The 20,279-nt window shown below is 48.3% G+C and overlaps 1 protein-coding gene across 1 annotated transcript in view; it reads left to right on the forward strand.

Annotated features, from left to right (window-relative positions):
- Positions 1–1,849: 1,849 nt before the first annotated feature.
- CACNA2D4 (calcium voltage-gated channel auxiliary subunit alpha2delta 4) overlaps positions 1,850–20,279 on the forward strand; it is a 119,972-nt gene continuing 101,542 nt past the window's right edge. The window contains exons 1-8 of the mRNA XM_074538901.1: positions 1,850–2,564; positions 7,227–7,308; positions 11,820–11,936; positions 13,416–13,475; positions 15,020–15,182; positions 16,968–17,099; positions 18,013–18,073; positions 18,948–19,098. Coding sequence (XP_074395002.1) covers positions 2,458–2,564; positions 7,227–7,308; positions 11,820–11,936; positions 13,416–13,475; positions 15,020–15,182; positions 16,968–17,099; positions 18,013–18,073; positions 18,948–19,098 — 873 coding nt within the window. The 5' untranslated portion in view covers positions 1,850–2,457. The remainder of the gene's footprint in view (positions 2,565–7,226; positions 7,309–11,819; positions 11,937–13,415; positions 13,476–15,019; positions 15,183–16,967; positions 17,100–18,012; positions 18,074–18,947; positions 19,099–20,279) is intronic.

Here is a 20,279-nt window from a genome sequence, read left to right on the forward strand (position 1 = left end):
GCAGGCAGCACACTGAAGAGATCCTGCAAAAATTCCTCACAATAACAATTTATATGGCTCCTTGCAAAGTGGTGAAAAAATGTTATCTAAAATGCTCCTGCCTTCAGATCTCATTTCAGATTTTTTTTTTTTCCAGAATGTGAATTTTTATCCTCTCTTCCCTCAAGTACCCAGACAGGGAAGCCTGTCACCCTGGATGCCACCCCTCAGTTTTAATCCTGGTAAGCACAGACAAATGAAGCCTTCATTGTCAGTCTTCCCAGCTCCTCTAAGAGCAATTTTCTCCTATTTTCCAGCTGCAGGGGCAGGAGGAGGCTGCACATTTTGGCCACTTGGGAGAGGTGAATTACACCAGATCTGCTCTGCCTGTTGCCTTGCCAGGCTGGCTCAGGCAGCTGCTGTGCAGCCATGTGATGTGCTAAAGGCGCTGTCTCTGGAGTGTTTGTTGTGTAGAAATTGATTCTTTTGTAGATTTTAAGGTCAGAAAGAAGCATTTCGACTTTCCCATGAAGCCCTTTGCACAGAGTTAAAAACATAAGAGAAATTTATGCCCTCCAGGCCTGCAGCTTCTGCTTGAAGATTGTGATTCTCAATAAGACATTCAGTCTGGAGTAAATATTGTAATAAATGACAAAACCATCCTATCCTGAGGTGAGTTATTCCTGGAATTACTTAATTCCTTACCACAGGCTTTCAGCCTCTTCATCATACAATTTAACCTCTATCCAATGTTTCCTGGTCTTATTCCCTTTTCAGTATTTCCTTTGTCACTTCTATTATCCCATTTAAACTGCATCTGTGCTGGTTTTGGCCAGGATTCAGTTAATTTTCCTTATACTTGTCATCTATACTACGGGCCTTCATTTTATTTCAGTGCTTTGACAGCCAGTTCCCCCCTCCCTGTCCTTAGAGAAACCTACCAATCTAGTGTGGCTTCGCATTTTACATTAAACATTTGCATTTTACATTAAACAAGCCATTTGTAAATGTGCAAAAGATGATTGGAAGGTACTGTAATAAATGGCTTAATTCATAGCCATAGAGCCAAGCTGTTCAACAGGTTGAAGCAGTAATTTATGCTCTTTCTGCTGCCATATCTGTAGTTATTTATAATTCATACTTCTCATGATGATAATGAGCTTCCACAGTGTGACCCTCATCCGAGTGTGCAGTGTGCTGCTTCCTGCCATTCATCAGGCTCAGCAATTGGGCTCCTTTGATTCATTGCTCTCCAGACACAGACGAGGGGATGGCAATCTCAAGTGAATGTTGGCCAAACTGAAAGGTCTGGCTATTAATAAATAATCATTCACATTAGGAGGCGATCAGCTGAAACTGGCAGAGAGAGCTCTTCCTTTCATGTCCCTTTTGCTTTCCACTGCTCATTTTTCCCTCCTCTGCCCTGGCCAGAGACCCACAGCTGCGGTTTGGAAGGAAATTGCCTTGGCAATTGCCTCGGAGCTGTCCTGGATGCTCTGCCCGGCCTCATCATCCCAGTGCAAACCTCAGCACCGAGCAGGGGCCGGCAGGGATCCGCTGGTACCCTCAGGGCTCCCCCGATCCCCTTTGGACAGCAGATAACGCTGGGAACACCAGCCGGAGGGACCCGCCAGCATCCTGCAGGTCGGGGAGGCCCCGCTAGGCAGAGATCGAAGCTCTGGGAAGGCTCTGGGGGATGTGGATGCGACCCCTTTAAAGCAGGCACGGCCTGACCTCCGGCTGGAGAAGCCAAGGCCCGTCTTCAGAAATCAGAGTAATCCCGGGTGATTTTATCCCACTCCACTTCCCTAAATCTGCGGCTGCTGCTGCTTGGCGAGGAGATTAAGGGCTGGCAGGGGATTACGTAGCCGCTGCAGCTCCCAGCGCCGAGCTCCCTCCTGGCGCGGCCGCTCCGGGGCCTGGAGCCGCTCCGTACCCGTGGGTGCGCACCCCTCACCGGGGCCGGAGCCGATCCCCACCTGTGGGTGCGCACCCCTGAGCGGGCCCGGAGCTGCTTCACGCCTGTGGGTGCGCACCCCTGACCGGGCTGGGAGCCGGAGCCGCTCCTCACCCGGAGCCGCTCTCTCCTGACCGGGGCAGAAGCTGCTCCACACCCGTGGGTGCGCACCCCTGACCGGGACCGGAGCCGCTCCACACCCGCGGGTGCGCACCCCGGGCCCGGAGCCGCTTCACACCCGTGGGTGCGCACCCCTGAGCGGGACCGGAGCCGCTTCACACCCGTGAGAGCGCACCGGGCCGCGGCTCCCACACGGTTCGGTGCCTGGCCCGGACACCCCGACGGCGCCCGGCAGCCGCGGCGGCGCTCCCGGGGCAGAGGCGGCCGCGGTGCCCCCGGGGCTCGGCCCCTCACCAGCAGCGCTCCCAGGCCGGCACCATGGCGGGGGCCGCCGGGGAGCTCCCTCAGGGCACCAGGAGCGGCGGGGAGCCCCCGCACGCCGCCGGCCGGAGCCCTTGCTGATGGCCGGTGCCTGCAGGATGGGGCCCTGGGCCGTGCCGTGGATGATGCTCTGTCTGCTCTGCCTGCCGCCCTGGGCCAGGGCCCAGACGAAGATCCCGCTGGAAACGTGAGTGTTGCGGCGGTGCGGGTGGGAATTGCCTCCCCGGCATGGCAGGCGCGGCAGGGACAGGCTGCTCCTGAGGGACACATGGCTCCTGAGGGACACATGGCTCCAGGGGCTGGCACTGTCCTCCCCTGGTTCCTGGCAGAGCACACAGACATGGGAGCCGCCAGTTCTGTGTCCAGGTCTAGGCTAGGATGCAATGCCTCTTCGTCCCCACTCCTCAAGCGTAGCAATGATACTCATCTCCTTTAGTTAAGTATTTTGACATCTATTAATGCTCTGCTTAATGCACTGGGCAGCAAAAGGCAAAACCAGTTTAAAGACACGTTTGTAAAACCTCGCTGCCGCTGCTGCAACTTGCAGAGATTCCACCATGGAGGCAGACGGGAGTGGCCCCAGTTTGGCAGCTCCCAGTTGAGTAGAGTTGTTTCAGTAGGCACTGCTGGGTTTCAGGAGACCAAGAACATCCAAGGGATGCACAGCACAGGCCAGGTTCTGGCTGGGGAAGGTGCACATGAGGTGTTTGAGCAGTGACACACCTCTTTGTGTAGAGCAAGGTTTGCAGCTCCAAAGCTCTGGCCCCTTGCGTTGGTCTGGATCAGTGCTGGCTGAAAAGGGTCTGGGTAAAGCACACAGCCGTGTTTATTCACCTGTGGCTGTCAGAGGATGTTAGTGAGCGAGGCTGAATGGAGGAAAGAGGCCTCAGCCCTTCTTGCTGGTGCTGGCTCCACCTCTCCACAAAAGGCATCATGGCCCTTCCCAGAGCTCCGGAGCGAAGGAATGAAAGCTGAGCTGCAATCCAAAGCACACCCAGCCGTGGTTTGTGCATGCACTGCACATGCAGGGACTCTAGATGCATCTTTTGGGGTTTTTGGTTTGCAAACCTTGGGTTTGCAGCGCTCCAAGGCCTGCGTGTGTCCGTGTGAGGAGCGGCTCATCCAGCACCGTCACTGCCGGAAAGCTCCCCGCCAGCACCGCAGCCCTGGCAGCCCCCCTGGAGCCCAAGAGCTCTCAGCAACCCCAGTTTATAGAAACTTCACCTTGTTAAGCTGATTTGAACGAGTTAAATCCTTTCAGGATTAGAAATGTCAGCGCGGTCGTTGGTTAAAGCTGTTGTGGGGCAGCCTCTGGGGTGCTGGGACAGGGCTGTGGGTGCAGGACAGCAGCTTGGTCTGGAGAGAGGACAACACTGCCAGCCAGTTTGAGGAGGAAACATCTGAAAAATCAACTCAAGACAGCTTAAGCCCTTTCCTGCATTTGGGGAAATGTTTTTTATTCAAAAATTGCCGATAAGGCACTTAGAGATGTGCCACCAGTCCAGCCCATCTGCCCAGGAGCTGCACTGACATTATCCAGGAGGGTCTCAGGAAACTTTGCTGCCAATTCTATTCTTGCACTGTCAAGCCCTTCCCCAGCAAAAATTCTTCTGACTTGGGTTGCACAGAAAGGACACAGGTTACACAAGATAAAATCAAACTTCTGCCAACTTCAAACCAAGCAAATCAACTTTCTATGTCCAGGATAAATACCACATAGGAATACCTTTTGGCATTGAAGCCTGTGGCATTTAGAAGCCAGCCTGTCCTTTCTGCTGTTCTTGCCACAGAATACAAGAGCAGGGATTAGAGGCAGACAATCTCTGACCAAAACCTTTTCTGATGTGTTTTGTTATAATGTGATACTGAAAAAAAAGATATTTACGTCACTTTGCACAATTTGGAACTTATTCCTGTGCAAGAATGAAGAATAAACAATAGAAAAATAGCTTTTCTCCTCTGGTACTAAAACCAGAGCAATGGCTGAATTAATCCCTGATGTTTCAAATCCACTCATGAATTTAACCAAAACACAAAAGTCACCCTTTGGAAATGAAATTTCAGCAGGGAAATACACTGGCCAGAGGCCCAGAGGGAGTAAGTCAGTCAGCAGAAAATGGCTCTGTTTCATGGGTTACACGGGGACATTTTGGGGGGAACACAAAAGAGGAGCCCTTCAAGCAGCGGCTGGGTTCAGGCAGGGTGAGGTGACACAGGGCTCAGTCGGGCCGTGCTGCTCCCCAGGCCGTGGCTGGCTGTGCTGCATCGTGCTTGGATCACTGCCAGCTCGTTCCTCTCTGACTCCAGCAGCGCAGAAATCTGCTCAGTCAGTTCCTAGTGGTGCTTCTGGAGTGCCACTTCAGAACACAAAGCACCTCTTCTTCCCCACTGGACACAGCCCTGCTCAGTACTGGTGAGGAGCTGGGGTAATGGAAGCACAGGGAACTGCTGGTGGGAGAGGCAAAGATCAACCTGGTGTGGCCTCTTTAGGCTGCTCCTGTTGCCTTTATACACCTACCCCCAAGCTGGACAGAGCCAGCTTCAATTAAAAGAAATGTCTCTGCAAGCTGATGAATTTCAGACTGACCTTTTCTCTCGCTTGTTTATGAAAAAAAAAATTAAGGGAACCTATTTAAGTTCAGCAGGCTGCCCCTAATTTCCCAGTGTTCTAAGGTTGCTCATTTCCCTGGCTAATAATTGTCTTTTAAATATGAAAATGCCAATGTATTTCCGCCTCTTCACTTTCCTACTTTGCAACTTCCATATCAACCAGATATGTTTAATGACACAAACTTAGCCCTGTAAAACAGAGATTTGAGACTTTTGAGCCCTCTCATTCCTCTGTGCCCCTTAACTTTCCAGCCAGTCCTCCAGAGCTGCCAGTTCTGGCCCTCTCTTTGGTCCCCCTCTGTTTGTGCCTCGTTCTTCCTCTGCTTTGGGACCAGAAACAATAACAGTCCCTGAGCCAGAGCAGACATCCCACAACTATACAAACCCCGTTTTTTATTCAAGTTCTGCTGTTACTGGAAGTTTCAAGAAGTTGCTCAACTAATCAGAAATTAACACCAGAGACTCTTCCACTCTGTTGTATTGAAGAATGTTGAGGGCTGGAAGGAGCAGGGGCACACTATAAATATGACACAAAACAGAGGTGAGGGGAGAGAAATGGGGAGAGAAATGAAAAATAAACATCCCTGCTAAAATTACCATCCCTTCATGTTTAGGTTTTCTTTTTCTACAGTAAAAGGCGAGGAGACTGGAGAATATTTGTTAAATTCAGCACAAAGCGTCTTGTACATAAAACTTGCAAAGCCAGTAGGAGCAGATGGGCATCAATTTAAATGTTGATCCAGAGATCCTCATATCTAAGGGAATGATTAGTCACTACTACAACAAACAGGAAAGCATCCCATGGGATCCCTGTTTCCTCTTTTATTTCTGGCTTGCTAGAATAACTCTGATATAGCCCAATAAATCCTGGTCTCCTAGAAAATATCTGTATGCTTTTTTTGTCTAAGGATGAAATGGTGAGATAAAAGCTCTGGCTCTGCAAATAAGATGCAGAGCACAATGAAAAAAAAAAAAAAAAAAAAAAAGAGAGAAATTGACTTCAGCTGGTGCTAGTTAGTTCATACTGAGTGGTTAAATATGAATGCCTCATTGCTAATTAAGGATTGATTTTAAAAGGCGCCCACTCTCTCATGCTTTTTTTATAGCAGTGGAGAGAGGTGCAGAGCTGAAGCTTTGTGTTTGCTCCAAATCATCCCCTGTGTGTTTAAAAAAGCCTGTGTGCAAGAGGGGAGTTTAAGCAGGCTTTCCTAGGCAGAAGTGAGCTCCTGTGATTATTCCACCATTGCTGTGCTGGCTTTTCTCCTGAACTCATCTCTGTGGTGGTGTGTTATTTGTGGTGCAGTGCACTGGGAAATCAGGCCCTGAGGTTAAAGCCTGCCTGGGACTCAAAGAACTCCCCTGGAAGCTGTAGGTAAGACTCTGCACTTATCATAAAGAAGTGTAAGTGGAGAGGGCCACTCATTGCATTAAATAAATCTCTCTTAAGTGAACCCTTGTTGAGGGAGCTGCCTAACATAGCTTGTGTAAGTGCTGATGAAGTGCTCTGTCAATTCTGGGAGCCATCTATTTTGATTTGGATGGCTCAGTGTTCAGGCTACTCCTCAACATCTGAATGTTCTCCATGTGGGATTGCTGCCATCCATTATTTCCAGGATGGCACAAGCTGGGGATGCTTTACAGTGACAATGTGCATAATCAGCTGTGGCGTTATCAAGCAGCAGCACCACCAGTGAGAGCAGGGAATTTGTCTGGCTCATCAGTCTGTGGCCTGCTCTGCTGGAGGAGCTGAATGCCAGGGGTGAATCATGGCACCTTCTCCAAGTCCTGACACTTATTTCTCTTCAGCAGATTTGGCACTGAGTGTCTAGCCCTTCACCCCAGGGCCTGTCAGGAGAGATGAATAGGTGTCTGCAGAAAGCAATTTATTTCCCTTTGCTAGCAACAGAAGGAGCTCAGATGCCATCTAAGACCAAATTTCCACATCCAAAGTTAGGTGGGACAAGTTCAAGACCAGCAGAACTCAGTGTTTCTCCCTGCTCTCCATTCTCCTGGGTGGAATGTCCAAGAGCAGCACTGTCTCCTGCCTTGCTGCTTGTGTGGCTGGACAAAACATTGCCACTGTTGGAGAGTGGTTTAGAGAAATAGAGGGATTTGTACTCAGGATGATGGAGTTTTACTTGTCTGAAGAAAACTCTGCAGACTAACCAGCTGTCTGTCTGACCACCTCTGCAGATTTGGAATTATTAACACTGGTTTTCCTTCTTTTGGCCTTTTTTAGGGTGAAGTCCTGGGCAGATGCCTTTGGTGGGGAGCTGTACTCCATTGTGACTAAGTACTCAGGCTCTCTCCTGCTGCAGAAGGTAGGCAAAACCTGTGAAGGTTCCCTTTGCTTTGTGTCACCTCCCTGTGTGCCTCCGAGGGTGGGGGAAAGAACAAGGCACTGGTGTGCAGCTGTCTGTTAAACCATGGAGCTCCATATCCCTAAGCCCAGAGTGATGCCCTGTGCCATTCTCCATGGATGGAGAGGGAGATCCATTCAGTGCCTTCCCTGCTTTCATCACCCATTGCTGAGCACCACCTTAATTGCACCACTTTTTATTAAAAATACTTTTTAACAGCACTCCTCATGTTTCCCTCTGATGATCACCTCCTGCTCTTCCATGCTGACCCTTCATTCCTCCTTTCCTGAGTCTCTCTGCTACTCATCACTCACCCCACCATCCCCCCCTGCATCTCTCCAGCTGACACTAATATTGCCATTGTGAATTACACCCACATCCCCTGCACAACACAGGATTTGAGTATCACATTCCTTGCCTCACTGCTAAGCCCTGTTTCCCTGTCCCCAGAGTGCTGCTTTTTGCTGGAGTAAGGGATCACATCCTGCAGCACTCACTTTGCTAGGTTTGACCAGGACAGGCTTTCAGCATCCATCACTGAGGTCTGTGCTGATCACCAGCTCTTCTTGGGAGGAAAGAGTCACCCTGCAATAAAAGCTGTCAGCCCTGATTAAGGTACTTCTTGCACTAACTGTGAGGCAGCTGCAGCAGGGTGTGGATGCAGGCAGAAGTTGGGCTTTTAGCAGTTTTGATGATGCTTCTGCATTGCCTGTTGTCCCCTGGGGTCCCCAAGCCATAGCTCCCAGTGTCTGTGACTCAGAAGGAAAATGTCACTTCGAGCAGGGGTACAGATGAGCTTGATCTAGCCTTGCTCTGTGAACATTCCAGTAAAAAATCATTTCCTAAATTCATGTGGTGTTGTGTTCTGCCCTAACTTGACTTAAGCAATTTAAGCAGCTCAAGTTTATCTTTTAAGTTCTTGAGCTTTTTTATCTCCTGTTGTTTCCCTGGGAAATAAGGGAATAGGGGAGAAGCAGCCAGCACTCACTTCAGTCCTTTTCTTTAGGTAGGATTTCTTCACAATTTATCTCAAAGCAGGGACCGTCCCAAGAGAGCTCCCACAGCATCCCTTGCACCTCCAGCACTACAAGTGGATGCAGACAGATCTTTTACTGATAAATATCATTTTCATGCACCCTGGCAGATCCTAAATAACTTTGTGCAGATTATCTCATTGGCATGTTAGGCCTGGAGAGCCAAACACACCAAAGTCTAGAAATTAAACACATGAATTTACCTGCTGCCCAGGCACCTTGCTCTTTTTTGGGCTATTACCTGTTTTTCACATCAAATATTTCTCTGCATGCATGGCTGTGCCCAGACCAGCAGAAGGCTGGGGAGCACAGTGCAGAGGTCCAGGTGATTCTTTTCTCGGTGCTTGTTTAAGTCAACAGGCATTTTGTCTCTCAGGAAATACAGAAGGTGCTGTCATCTCAGTTTGTATCTTATTTCAGGTCTCCCTTGTGCCTAATGGTCTTGAAGTAACCACCTTAGGGTTGCTGTGAGAGTCATAATTTTTCAGTTACTGAATGCTTTGCACATAAACCTTGTCTTTAATACTTGGCATAAACTTTCTTTTATGGTTTTCAGTTTGCTTAGTTTTCTTTGGACTTTTTGTTTGCTTCCTCCAGAAAAACCCTAAAATCATGTTGCAAACTCAAGTAGCTGACTTTCTACCAGGCTGTATCATTCCCAGAGGCCTGGTGAGATCACAGACATCCCTTGAATCCCCAAGGGCAGGCTTTTACCCTGCATCACAGCTTTGCCTTGGTGTTATTAGAAAGCCCAAAAAACATGGCAAAGAACAGACAAACTTGAGAAGTTCAGTCAAGACATTTTCCTGGGTGAGGATGAAAGGAATGTCTTTCACACTCTTAATTTAGTTCCACTAGCAGTGAGTAATGCAGCACTGTGTATTTCAATAGGCTGGATTTTATGGAGGTGGGAACAAGAATATATACTTGGTGACATATCTCTGTTCACAGATAAAACTTAGGATACTGAATTCTGGATATTCTACTTTTAAATCACCACCCCCGTCACAGCAGAAGGGGAATCTTAATGAATTGCTCCTGCTGTTTTAGGGGAATGCTAAGTGCTAGATGAACAAGGAAAGGTTTTCTGTTAGAGCTGAGCTAACTTTTTGCCTCTTTTCAAACATCAGATCATTTCAGCCAGTTCTCCCAAGCTGACTCCTCTTCTGTAACTTAAAATGATCTGATAGCCTGAACCCCAAGCAGAGGTTCTACAGAATGATCCTGGCCAATACATGCACCTGAGCTGACTCCCAGCCATGGTGTCTGGTGACAGGATTGAAATCACAGCTCTGTTGCCCACCATTAGAAAACCTTGGATGAACAGTCATCAATAGGCAGAGATTTCCAGGGCAGGAATACAGGCATGTAGTGGTTTGCTGGTTCATTTGTAGGAAAAAAGCTCAAATAGGATTTGAGCTCAAACCTGGTGTATTCCTTAGCAAACTAGAACTTTGCAGAAAGTTGGGTGGTTTTTTTGTGTTGGGTTTTTTTCCTTCCCATCTCTGGCGGGATCTCAGGCCTGAGATGTGCACGCCATGAGCAGACTGGTTTTCATTTCTCATGATTACTTTTACCCCAGTAACATCTGCTTGTGAGTATGTCATAAACACATTAAAAAATTACCAGAGAGGAGGAAAAGCCGTGTTGCTTTTACCTGAGGCTGTGCTATAGGGTAACTGTGGCAGGTCACTTTGTGAAGTGCCTGCTTGCCCATGTGTCCCCCCCTTGGTGAGCTTTCCCAGCAGAGATTGCCCTGCTCCCCCAGCAGGGCCTGATTAAAGCCCAGCCTGGCAGAGATCACCTCTGTGCTGGCAGAGCTGTGACACAGAGCTGAAGGGACAGACACCAGCTGGGGCTGTGCTGCAGTCTCTCACCAGCCAGGCACCGTGCTCAGGGGTTGTGCTGCACATTTCTCTTCTGGCACTGTGGTTACCCCAACCTTCCTGCTCAATCCCTCCTCCTCCTCCTGCTTCCCCTGCCTGTCCCAGCTCCCCAGCCCAGGGGATGGGAGGCCTGGCATTTTTAATCCAGTAAAACCCTTGCTGTTAATCATGCCAGACAGAGCGAGCAGCCTCCCTGCCATGCCTGCTGTGGGCTGGATGCTGCTGCTATTTCTGTCTGACCTCCTCAGCCTGCCCCATCCTCGAGGCGTTTCTGCCTGTGCCCAGCTGCCCTCCTGCATGGTCAAGGAGCTTCTTGAACAAAAGGGACTCCACGGGCTCACCCTAAAGACATGCAAAGTCCTTTCCCTGCTGCTTCCCTCTAATTCAGAAGTGTCACTAGAGCCCCTGCCATCTCCTTGCCCTTTTCACCACCTCATTTTTTTTGCCCAGCCCTGGCTGAGATTGCTGCTGTGTTGCTAACACAGTGTGAGTATGGAGGGGGGCTGTACACACTGCAGACAAAACTGATGATGAGGGACCAGGGAATTGCAATTGGTTGCCTTTGTGTTTCCAGATTGCTCAGGAGATAAGGCTCTGTCTTTTCTGAAATAAGTTAATTGTCCTGTGTCCTTTCACAGGTTTCATTAATCTTTCTTTCTGGCTATCTCTGTTAGCAGAGGGATTTTTTGCAAAGGAGAAATAAAGACCATTTTAGCCAGTCTTAAAAGAACATATTTAAGGAGACAAATTATGCTTACAGTTTAGATGTACTCTTGGGTTTTTTAAATTCCTAGGTTATATGAAACATGGTGAGAATAAGCTGGTTATCTCTAAAGCTGTCAGATCTAGATCCTCCTCATTATAGCACCTCTCCCCTTGGAGGCAGCAGCAAGTAGCCATGTTCATAATTCCTAGGTTTTGGGAATTGCCTCTGTGTTGCTCTTGGCCTAAATTATTATCCTGGGTGCCCAATAAGTGGCATCATCTCTTTCTATCTCAGCTTTCTTTGGCAGTCTCCCCTGTGAGCACTGAGCAGGCCCTTCTTGCTGGAGCCCTGGCAAGTTCCCTCACAGATGGGGTGGCTCTGGGGCAGCACAGCCAGGACATCTCCCCAGCAGTGCCCCAGAGCTCACATGGCACAGGAAGAGCTGCAGTGACAGCACACAGCTCCATTCCCTCGCTCTTGCCTCTGCCTTGAGTGAGCTGGAGGTGTGTGATGTGTATAAAGCTGCTGTGGATGTCAGTGCACAGTTTGGGTTTTTAAAAGCATGGTTCTGCTTCTCTCTAGCTTGTAGGCACTCATAGCTTCAGGTGCATTGCTCCTTTCTACGGCCACAAGCTCACAGTTGGATCAGTTGTTTTCACTTGGTCCAAGTGCTTTGAGTTATGGCCTCAAATCTTCAGATGGAAAAGGGGGAAAGGCAAAGATGGAAGGTGATAAAATCAGAGCACTTGTTTCAATACAAAGACAATACCCAGCTAGCAATGATAGATTCATCCCTCTCCTTAAGAACCTCCTGCTCAGCAGGATTTTCTTCCTTCCATCGGGTAGAAGTACAAAGATGTGGAGCCAACCCTGAAGATCAAGGAGGTGGATGGCTTGGAGCTGGTGAAGAAGTTCTCGGAGCAGATGGAGAGCATGCTCCGTAGGAAGGTGGAAGCTGTTGAGGTATGACCACTGCCTCTGGGGCTTTGGGAGGGAATCTGTGTCCTGCCAGCCCCAGAGCAGCAGGCACAGGGCTCTGCCTCACCAGCAGTGTGTGGGTGCAGGGGTTGTGTGAGGACTCCCCTGCCCAGGCAGGAGCCTGCTGGTGCAGCTGGCTGCTCACGCTGAGCTTTAAGCAGACACTGGTGGGAGGATGTGGGCGTTCAGACAAGGGGATGCTGGCTTCTCCCTCGGCTCAAATTAGAAAAGAAGACAAAAACAAAGTCTAGGAATAAATATGAGGGAATGAACACTCTTTTAGGAGACAAGCTGTTTAAAAAGGAGGGGAAGAAAACCTCTCAGAAGTGAAAAATCCAGTTCATCCTTCCATAGTGCACTCTGGCTGCTGAAGACTAGGGGCTTGTTTCAGCTGTGTGTGTGGCTCAAGGGGGATTTCTGCACCTCCTGAGCACAGGCTGCAAGGAAGGTGCTTGGATTTCCAGCTGTGTACATGGGGAAGTGTGGAGGAGGTGGCAAAGGGTCTGTAGCTGCTGCAGTGTGGGAGATCAGAGCAGGTAATCGTTCTGGCCCCCCTTGCTTCCTGCATCTAAGGATTTATCATATTCCTGTGTATTTACCTACCATGAAAAGCATATTTCTGTAGTCACAGAGCCTTGACTGTTTAAGGCTTCTAATGTGGAAAAGTCATCCAGAAACACATCATTTGAATCTCCAAGTGAAATGTGGACATATTTAGTCCCAGAGCTTTGGCCAATAACATTAAATTCTTAGCCAGACTTCTCCAGTGTTTGGATTGCCTTATCCTTTGTGAGGGAGCAAAATGTAGTTTTGCTGAGACTGATGCTGATTGTGCAACCTTGAAAACATGTACGTGTTTAGTTGGATCCCTTCCCAGTCTGTACCAATTGAGAATTAGTGCCCTGAAGCATCATACTGGAGAAAACTGGCTGATTTTATTGCCTTCCATAAATGGCAAGAGCTTATAAATGGCCACAGCATCGCTGAACCCTTTACAAAATCCAGTCATGGTCTTTGTCTCAGTAACAATACCAGACTGAGACTCCCACAAGGCCTTTTCCTTTGATGAGATACTGACATCAAGCTGGGGCTGAAATGCCTTTCCCATGGCTTTTTGGAAGGGCTCATGGAAAATGAAATTAAATCTGTCTGTTGTTTCTCTAAATGGAGCTGTTTCTGTTTGTATATGTCCTGTGATATCTAAAATTGCTCTGGGGTTTAGCAGGGACTCTGGAGTAAGTAGGTGTGAATACACTTGGCAATAAATAGCTGCAAATAATGTACCTTCCAAGTTGTAAAACTGTAGCACAGAATGACAGGTCAGCAGGACAGGAGGGAAAGAAAGAAGTTTATAACCCCAGGCGTGGTTGTGGTGAAAGAGGCAATCGCTGATACAGCTGGGAGAACTTCTGGAGGGCTTTGCCCCAGCACCCACTCACCTTCCTTGCTGTGTGCTTGCTTTAGAGGCTGGTGGAAGCAGCAGAAGATGCAGATCTGAACCATGAGTACAACTCCTCACTGGAGGTGAGTTTAGCCTGGTCAGTGGCAAACGTGGCACACATCCTCAGGGCACAGCCAGGAACCCATCCCCACCAGGTTCCTGGGCTTAGGAATTGCCTTGTCTGCAGGACACTCAGAGACTGCTGCAAATAAGAGATATCCTTGGCAGATCCCAAACCTAGGAACGCCAAAAAGATCTGTCCCTCTGGCTCTGTGAGGGGAAGGATTTGGGAAGACATTGGGCTGAATGATGTTATTGGCTTTACTTTTACTGCACTGGCCAACACTGTCATTATGTGATGTTTTAGTGCAAATTAGCTGGCACTTTGTGGGTTACTTGACTGGAAAATGAGCTAAGAATTGAGTGTGAATGAACAATGAGGAGGATGCTGTTACAAATACCCACAGCAAGCCTTAATCCAAATGAACTGAGTTTCTCACCATCTTTCTTAACAGCTCCCATCATCTTTTCTGTACCAGACAGACACCCACTCATCAGGGCTTCCCTTAAGGTGAAAGTTTGGTGCTGTCCAATCAATTTGGATAATTGGCTTTCTGTTAATAACTGTTTGTTGTGGCCAAACTGTGGGATTATTGCTGGTGAGGGGAGCTGGAATGAAAAGGCTGTGGAAGGAAATTCTCTATCCACAGTACAAGCGCAGACAGCTCAGCAGAAGGACAGGCTACCCCTGCAAGTACATGTCTCAGTTGTAGGAAAGTTGAAAACACTCCCTGAAATCAAGCTAGTTACTAATTTCATCTCACTTTTTATTTTTCCTTTTTTAAAGAATCCCATTAGCCATGTTAGTTGTGTCAGCTGCATTCACAGTAAGGGGCATGGGTGAGTTGAGGTACATGACTGTATTTGCACACTCCATTTGCACCCTCTGGGTGCTGCTAGTGCTTGAACACTAATCCTTATGTAACCCCTGGCTCAGATAAGGTCACCAGAAGCATCTTAAAAACATAGGTTATCCAAGGACAAAGAATGCCCTGGATGTACTAAAGTGACTGTAGATGATAAATCCCCAGTGACCTTCACAGGTGGGGGGACACTGCATTGTCTTTGAGCACCTTGTGCTTGGTCCTTTGCTCTCAATGAGTGCCTGCTGTTTGGAGTGCCAGAATGAGGGATAATCCCAGCTGGATGTCCAGCAGTGAACTCAGTAAGGGACAGGCTGGGTGAGGTCAGCACTGCTGTGTCCTGTGCTAAACCTGGGAGCCAGACCCTGTAAGACACTTCACCTTTCCAGCTAATCTCCTAAATACAGCTGAGGGGCCACAGGAGGCTGCCACCCTGCCCCTGTGCTCTGCAGTGGCTCTTAAGCAATGCTCCTGGCAGTGACAGTGCTTTCAGTCATGTGGGCATATGACAGCAAAAAACAAAGTGGCCAGAAACCATCATTTGGGCAGCTTGACACTTCCAGTTGGTAAGAGCTTGTTTGTGGCTCATTTTGATCCTCTTTGAAGCCCTGATTCTCCATATGTCCCCTCTTTGTTTTAAACAGTGCTGGTAATAGTCTGTGCTATTCTCTCTTTGTCTTTTTTTCTATTGTCTTCATCAACAGTTTGATTACTACAACTCTCTCCTGATTAATGATAAGGATGAAAATGACAATTACGTGGAGCTTGGGGATGAGTTCATTCTGGAGCCAAATGAGCATTTCAATAACCTGCTGGTGAACACAACCTACAGTGATATCCAGCTGCCCACCAATGTCTACAACAAAGGTAATGGCCTCTGCTTTCTCACTGCTGGTAGGGTGGTGTGGAAATTATCAGCAGCAATACTGGAAACAAGGATGGGAATAGAAAAATAACAACAAGGATGGGAATAGAAAAATAACAACAGAGAAAAAAAGCAGCAGGGTTGGAAAGCCGCTGTTCTAAGGGACAGTCATATCTGTGCTGTCACTGTGACAGGTTTAGGTACAGTCTGCTCTTGGGAAACCTCTCATGGTGGACAGGCCTCCATGTCAGGCAGGAAGAGGCCATGGGATATTCCCCCAGGGTCTCTCAAATTTTTGGAGGACACAGCCTCCTTTTTATCCCAGTTTCCCTGCTGCATTTCCCTTCTCTCTTTCCCCATTGGCTGAGGTACTTGAGAGGCACAAACTTCCTGGAATGCCTGATACCAACGATTTCCCTCTAATGTGTAACCCTCCCTTTTCATTTTTAATTCTTATGGAATTTGGAGTTTTTCCCCATTGTTTCTTTCATCTTTCAATATTCAGTTTCATTTATCAGCAAACTTACAGTTTATTTGTAAAGGCAAATATATTTTTCCATTCATCAATCAGTGGAATCCTTCCCATTGTTTCTTTTATCTCTCAGTGCTGGTGTTGTCCACCAGCAGACCCACAGCTTGTTTGTAAAGATGAATCCATCATTCCTCTCAATCCCCACCTATGGATGGCAAGGAAGAGCTGACTGATGGACTTTGGTAGGGGCCAGGGTTGCCTGATGCAGCACCAAAGGTATAAAAGGTGGAGGAGCCATTTTGTGGGTGAGCATGTGCTGGTCCATGCACCCAGTGCTGTCACGGTTTCCTTATTCAATCTTTTGTTGTACTTTGTTAAGGTTTAATAAACCTTTCTGTAGTGGGATAGAATATAAGAAAATAAAGGTAGTATAGAAAGTAATCTTACCCCCTAAAGAGTTGCAGCTGGGTCGGTTATTAAAGATTAGGAGCAGGCCTGACTTTAACAGGCCACAGTGTAGTCAATAAGAAGAGTGTTATAAAAGAATGGGTTGGTTGGTTGAGGGGGACCTGGGGTAGTTGGCTGCTGTGAGAAAAAGGAAGAGTCAGTGCTTGGAGGAGCTGCCTATGAGAAACATCAAGGAGGTATGAAACTCTTGCACTAAGGTGACAACAGTATGGAACTCTTGCAATATAGTGACAACACCTTTCAAATGTTAGAAGTGAGTGTTGTTTCTCACTCTCCTGAGGAGATGAGGGCATGGTAGGACAGCCCAGGCTTTGTCAAAGAAAGGGGAGGCCAAGAAGAAAAGGAAGATTCAATGAGGAAGAGAGAGAGTGCAACTGTGTAAATCCTAGGGCTCTTCTGTCTTAGGTAATTACACCCAGCATAAATTTAGACAGGCCTTGCAGAAGGGCTGTCAGTGATGCATCAGCCTACTGCTTCTCAAAAGCCACACATCCCCTGTCAGGTAGCAGTTAAACACTGCCTGCAGGCTGTGCCAGCTGTGCTCAGCACTGGGATGGCCTCCCTGGGCCTCTGGGAGCATTATTCCAACCAGATGTAGGGCTCAAGGGCAGGCAAGGCTGTGAAGAGATATGGAGCTAATAGTGTCTGACCAAGCTGAGATCACCTGCAGTGGCTGTGGTGCCCTGGCCTCCAGGATTCACTTGAATGGGCAGAGAACAGAATGCATCAGTGTAAAAGCTTTGGACAAGGTTGTATTCCTCCTGCAGCTGCCTTTTTTCCCATCCCTCTCCTCCATCAGGGATGGTGGATGTCCTCCCTTCTTTTAACACACTTTTCTCCCCCACAGACCCTGCCATACTCAATGGAGTTTACATGTCAGAAGCCCTGAATCCTATTTTTGTGGACAACTTTGAAAGGGATCCCACGCTGACCTGGCAGTACTTTGGCAGCTCCACTGGATTCTTCAGGCTGTACCCAGGTAAAACAGTAGAGATGGGCTTTGCTCTTTCAGTGCCACACAATAATCTTGCAGGACAGGGCCTGTGCCATGGAAGAATCCCATCTGGGAAGTCTGGGACCATCCCAGCCCCGAGAAGGGCAGGATACAGTGAGCAAAATGGGCTGGTAAGGCTGAAGGAATTACTCTGCAGGCATAAACCCCTTTCTCCCATTAGAACCAGCCCCTCATGCAACCCCAGAGGAGTCTGCTGGCAGGGGACCTCCAAAAAGCTCTCAAAACACCATAGCAGGGCTCCCTTGAGGGTTTGAGTGGTGGCCAAGCCTCTGAGGACACACATGGCAGATGCAGCTGGCCAGCCTGGCTGGTCATCCACTTGCCAGCTGTGAGGGCACATTAGGTCACAGCACAGGAGGGAGCTGCTGTGCTTGCAGGGACCCTTGAGATGCTCTGCAGCTGCAGCCTGCCTGGTGCCACTTGGTCAGATGGCTGCCTGCCCTTGTTCTGTGCCCTGGCATGTGCTGGGCAAGGTGAAAGCAGAGATGGCTGTGAGCAGAGCCTGTAGCAGGGAATCTGGGATGCATCCCAGTCACTGCTGCTGCTTTTTTATGCTCTCCACCATCCCCTGTGTGAAAAAAAATCTGTTGTTGAGAACTACATCAAGGTGAGAAAAAAACTCAAAGTACAAGCAGTTGCTTTGCAATTGAACAGATTATGCCTAGGTACATATTTTAATAAACAGTTTACTCAGAACTGCCAAAGACCGAGCCGCTCTGCTTGTATTTCTGCAGAATGGCCACTGCTGTGGCTGGCCAGCCTCCTGTGCTCCCTGGGCTAGCCAGGTCTCAGCAGGGAACAGCAGCAGTGCAGCTGCCTGGGGAGCAGCTGCCTGTCTGCTGTGAGTGCTGACTGCTCCTCTTGCTGCTCTCCTCAGGAATAAAGTGGTTACCAGATGAGAATGGAGTCATCTCCTTTGACTGCAGGAACCGGGGCTGGTGAGTTCTGGAGAGACTTGGCCAAAGCACCTTCCGTCCTTCCTCTCTCCCCCTTCTCCAAGGTGACACCGTGGGGAGCTGCTGATCAGCAATTAATGTCCTGTGGTGCCCCTGCAAGAGATGGGGGGGTGTGGTATTTTCTGAGACCCCCATTGTTGGAGGGAATGATGAATCTGACTCCATGTTCTTAGAAGGCTAATTTATTATTTTATGATCTATATAATATTAAAGAATGCTATACTAAAACTATACTAAAGAATACAGAAAGGATACAGACAGAAGGCTAAAAGATGCTAATGAAAACTTGTGACTCTCTCTTCAGAGTCTGGCACAGCATGGCCCCTGTTTGGCCAATAAGTAAAAACAATTCACATGAAACCAATGAAACAATCACCTGTTGGATAAACAATCTCCAACCACATTCCAAAGCAGCAAAACGCAGGAGAAGCAAATAAGATAATTATTGTTTTCCTTTTTCTCTGAGGCTTCTCTGGAAAAATCCTGGGCAAAGAGATTTTTCAGAAAATATAACAGTGACAAGGGGATACATAAATAAGGGTAATAGCAGGTTGTGAAGCCCTTCCAGCAATAGTTTTCCCTGTGGGATCTACCATGTGCCACATGGAAATTACCCTTCTGTGGCTGGGAGGTGGTGAGGATATTTAAGTTTCAGAACTGTGGTGTGTTTCAGAACCCTTGGGTGTATGTCTGCAGTAGGCTCAGCACTTCCCAGGGCAGGAAGTGAGGTGCTGGGCCCAGCCTGTTCCTGCTGGGCACTGTGGCCATGGTGCCCGTGGTGCTGTGGCTGGCAGGGTGACAGCAGCATGCCCAGCATTCCCCCTCCCTGGCTCTCATCCTGCTCTTTGTTGTGCAGGTACATCCAAGCAGCCACCTCTCCCAAGGACATTGTCATCATCGTGGATGTCAGTGGCAGCATGAAGGGCCTGAGGATGACCATTGCCAAGCACACCATCGTCACCATTTTGGATACTCTGGGAGAAAACGACTTTGTCAACATCATTGCAGTATGTCTGCCTCCATTCCAGTGCTGAGGTCTCCCCTGGTGCCTCACACCCTCTCCTCCTTCCCCTCAGCAAATCACAGTGACCCACCTACAGCAGCACTTCTGTTGGATTGGGGAGATTCCCCTTGGGAAGGCAGCTCTGTGTGGTCAGCAGGGTGGCTGCCACCTAATTTCACCTCTCCTCCACAGAGGGTGTTGGCTGCATCTTTTTGCTTTCTTAGGGATGTGACTGTAACAGATAAGGGCTGCAGAGAGACACCTGAGCTAAAAATTCACCCAGCTTGCCCTAACACTGAATTTGGGTCCAGCAGCAGCAGTGTAATCTTCAGGATAATGTTTCCAGGCTAGAAAACTACCACTGTGTGCCTTTTTGTGCTCCAGCATCCTGCAAGGCTGCCCTTACAGTTCTGAGTCCATCAGCTGGGCTGCATGGAGCTTGGTCAGGAAGCTTCAGTGTGACTCTCTTCCTTTTTGAGCCCTGGCAGGGTGAGGATGGGCTGGTTACCCACAGAAAACAAAACTTCTTTCCATGACTCATAGCAAGACTGGTGCCATGATAAAGGCTCCTTGCCTTCTAATTTTCAAAGCTAATTCAAACACCATCTCCTTCCCTGGGCTTCTTTCTATGATAGCTTGCCAGGGCACAGCCACTGAGATATAAATTTTGCTTTTTGTTGATAGCTTCTTATGTTAGCTAATTAGAAACTCCAGTGGCAACAATTCTGTCTTTATATGACTGGACAGATGGAAGAGTGAACAGTGTTGGCAGAAAAATGGAAGGGGAGTCATTAAGGAGTTTAAAATATCATCTGTTCTTCAAAAACAATCCCAGAAATACCATGTTTTTTTATATATAGATATATAGATATATTTTTTAATTTTTTTTTCTTTACTGCACTCACACCAAGAACCTGTTGGCTCAGAGACCTTATAGCCTGACCTAAGTTCCTATTGATCAGCTGAGCCTCAGAGGCCTCTTAGGAATTGCACTCTCCTGAACCTTGGAGGAAAAGGTTCACAGGGGCCTTGCCAAGCTTTTCCTCACATGTCACAGCCTGGAATCATCCACTCCCCTAATTATCCCAGTCCAGTGGATGTGTGCTAACCTGGTGTGTTACTGTTCAGCTGTGCACCAGAGGCTTCTAACTTCAGGTTACAAGGTTCAGCTGGGGACTCACAAAG

Source organism: Zonotrichia albicollis, chromosome 4 (assembly GCF_047830755.1).
Source record: "Zonotrichia albicollis isolate bZonAlb1 chromosome 4, bZonAlb1.hap1, whole genome shotgun sequence".
Classification (NCBI taxonomy): domain Eukaryota; kingdom Metazoa; phylum Chordata; class Aves; order Passeriformes; family Passerellidae; genus Zonotrichia; species Zonotrichia albicollis.